Raw genomic sequence first — 2,608 nt, 5'->3', positions numbered from 1 at the left:
ATTGTATGAGTCACTAAAACTATAACATATTAATTTTTTATAATAATTTAAACGTACATGAAATTTCCTATACATTTGTCACTCATCCAACTGCCCTCACATGCCACATTTATTAAAAGTGATATGGATAATGACAATACTGAGTGATTGAACAATTTTTTTTTATTCGAACTGTGATTGATAAACTTCATTGTTAGAAAGGATAATCCTAGATTTAGTACAGTTTAATTTTTACTATTTTAATAAAAAATAATTTCATTTTTAAAATTTTATTTTATTAATAAAATATTTTTTTATTAAATTTCATAATTATAATAATTTAATCTTTTTATTTCATATTGATTTGTATTGAATTTGATTTTTATTTTTCTATAGTTTGAGCCTTTACTTAGGTAGTAACTCATTGAGGAGAAAGTCGATTAAAAAGCATCATACATTAAGAACCTGTGGTTCCTTTTCCCATGATCATGTCGTTTTGCCAGTTGCCCCATTTACAAGCACTTGAACACTCGCACACACACACACACACTGCTGGCCCAAACAGCACAAATACGGTGCTGTTTTGCCTATTATATTCCTTCTTAATTTTTTATATAAAAAAAAAAAAGAAAAGAAAAAAGAAGCAGAAAATCACAACCGTCCAAATCATTTATCCGACCGCAGTAACCATCACCACCATATTTGACCTCCACGATTTTGACAGCGACTGCATCCTCCACCATCCAATCAGATTCCTTCAAATGTGTACCATTTATCCGAACCTCGCCGATATTTTCTCATCTTCCAAATCCATTCCAGTTTTACTACGCTGTAACTCACTCACACGCTTGTCGATACGTACTGCATGAATTCACCATCCATTTCAAGCCCAGCCATTGTTTCCGGTGCCAGAACAACCTCCAGATCCACACTCCCATTCCCTTCTCTCCCCGGAAAAGCTGAAATCTTACCATCAAATTTATTGGCTCTACCACTCCTAATGGCCAAAGGTCGGCCCCACCCAAAATCATTATTGTACATGGGAAATCTCGGAGAACTACCCATCGTGATTGATGCACCGTCGAAGTTTCCTAGCGGGAACAAGCGTGGTTCCCTCTCCCAATCTGCTACTCCCTTCCTCACCGTACCGTCGTCATGTGCGACGACGTTTTTGTGCAGCAGCTCAGCTCCCCAGTTTAAATTATGAGAGAGCAGCTCTCCCACCGGAGCCACTGTGGGAATGCTCTGTATAGCGTTTCCAAAGTAGTACGGGTGGAGTCGCGGCTCGAGTCGATGCCGGCAGTTTACTGCCATACGAAATGTTGTCGTTTTAGAGGGAAAGAGATTCCTCGCACGTGTGACCGACCGCCAAAGCTGTGCGCACAATGATTGAAACGACGATATTTCTATCGTTTTGTTCTTTAAGAAATTCTCAGAGAAGTCTCCTCCGTTAACGACTTTCCAACTGTCATTGCATTGTTTTCCCAAAATCTCTACCGGGTCACATAAGAGATTACCGTTATTAGCTTTGTATTTAAGCTTGAGAATAGCTTCTCTGCTAAAGTGGAAAATTCTCTCACGCAATGGCTCGTTACCAGAGAAGGTAATCTTCGGGCCACCAGCAGGGAATTTAAGCACGGCCGGAGAGTTGAAAACGGTGTCGCGGCTAAAATCAGGAGAATTTGATATTTTCTTGGCTCCTTTACAGATTTCAGCAAAAGTATTAAAGAAATGCCAAAACGAAGTTCCATCAGTAACTGCATGATTCACAATACAGCCAATGAAAACACCATCTGCAAGCTCAGTGACCTGAACTGCAGCCAAGGGATTAGAGTGACCAGAATAACTAAGCATTTTATCAAAACTGAAGAAACCCTTGAAGCAATCAGGAACATCAGAAGGAGAAAGAACGTTATCGATATAAAGGTGCCTAGCTTTAGCTTGTATGAAATAGACACCAGCATCATTACAAACTATATGAACATGGCCATCAGAGTCCGTCGAGAGACGACCGGCGAGAGCAGGGAAGAAAGAAAGAGCAGTAGAAAGAGAGCGTTTGAGAAATGTAATGAGATCATCAAACGAGTAAGGTGGATAAGAAAGAAGAACACCCTTTTGGATATACTGGCAAGAGAGCATAGGAAGATCAGAAACAGAGAGCTTGAGTGTTTTGATTGATGATTTCTGATCAGGGTAGATTGTGCATTTGGAGATGATCGTGGTAGTAGAAGAAGAAGGCATGTTTGTAGATTATGGAAGTGATGAGGAAGAGAGTGATGGAGGGTGTGAGAAATGATGGAGATGGCGAAGGATTTATATAGGGAAGAAGATAAGGTAGGATTCATGAACTTGGGAGGTAGTTTCGTGGTGGTTGGGAATACATGATCTTGTTTCACTGTATCCATTTGTTTATGGTCTTTTTATCAACAGAAGATGTATGGAGAGAAAATTCAGAGACGAGTCAAAGACTCTCCCCCGAGTCAGAGAAATGTACTAGAATTATGTAACACGTGGACTACAATAAATTTTAAAAAAAATTTTGACATGATAAAAAAATTGGGGAGGTAATAGAAATAATGAGAAATGGAGGGGTGCATGTGAAAAAGGAAAGAAGGGGAGAGTAGTGGTT

The 2,608-nt window shown here is 39.3% G+C and overlaps 1 protein-coding gene across 1 annotated transcript; it reads right to left on the bottom strand.

Moving 5' to 3' along the window:
- Nucleotides 1-415: 415 nt before the first annotated feature.
- On the bottom strand, nt 416-2,374 carry LOC110623610 (BAHD acyltransferase DCR). The gene has a single exon (XM_021768611.2). The coding sequence runs from the start codon at nt 2,218-2,220 to the stop codon at nt 820-822; it is 1,401 nt and encodes a 466-aa protein (XP_021624303.1). The 5' UTR covers nt 2,221-2,374; the 3' UTR covers nt 416-819.
- Nucleotides 2,375-2,608: the final 234 nt, after the last annotated feature.

The sequence above is a fragment of the Manihot esculenta genome, chromosome 9, assembly GCF_001659605.2.
Source record: "Manihot esculenta cultivar AM560-2 chromosome 9, M.esculenta_v8, whole genome shotgun sequence".
NCBI lineage: Eukaryota > Viridiplantae > Streptophyta > Magnoliopsida > Malpighiales > Euphorbiaceae > Manihot > Manihot esculenta.
This window is presented reverse-complemented; position numbering and strand designations above follow the sequence as displayed.

Coding starts and splice junctions, on each gene's coding strand:
- LOC110623610 (XM_021768611.2), bottom strand. CDS start 2,220: ATGCCTTCTTCTTCTACTACCACGATCATCTCCAAATGCACAATCTAC.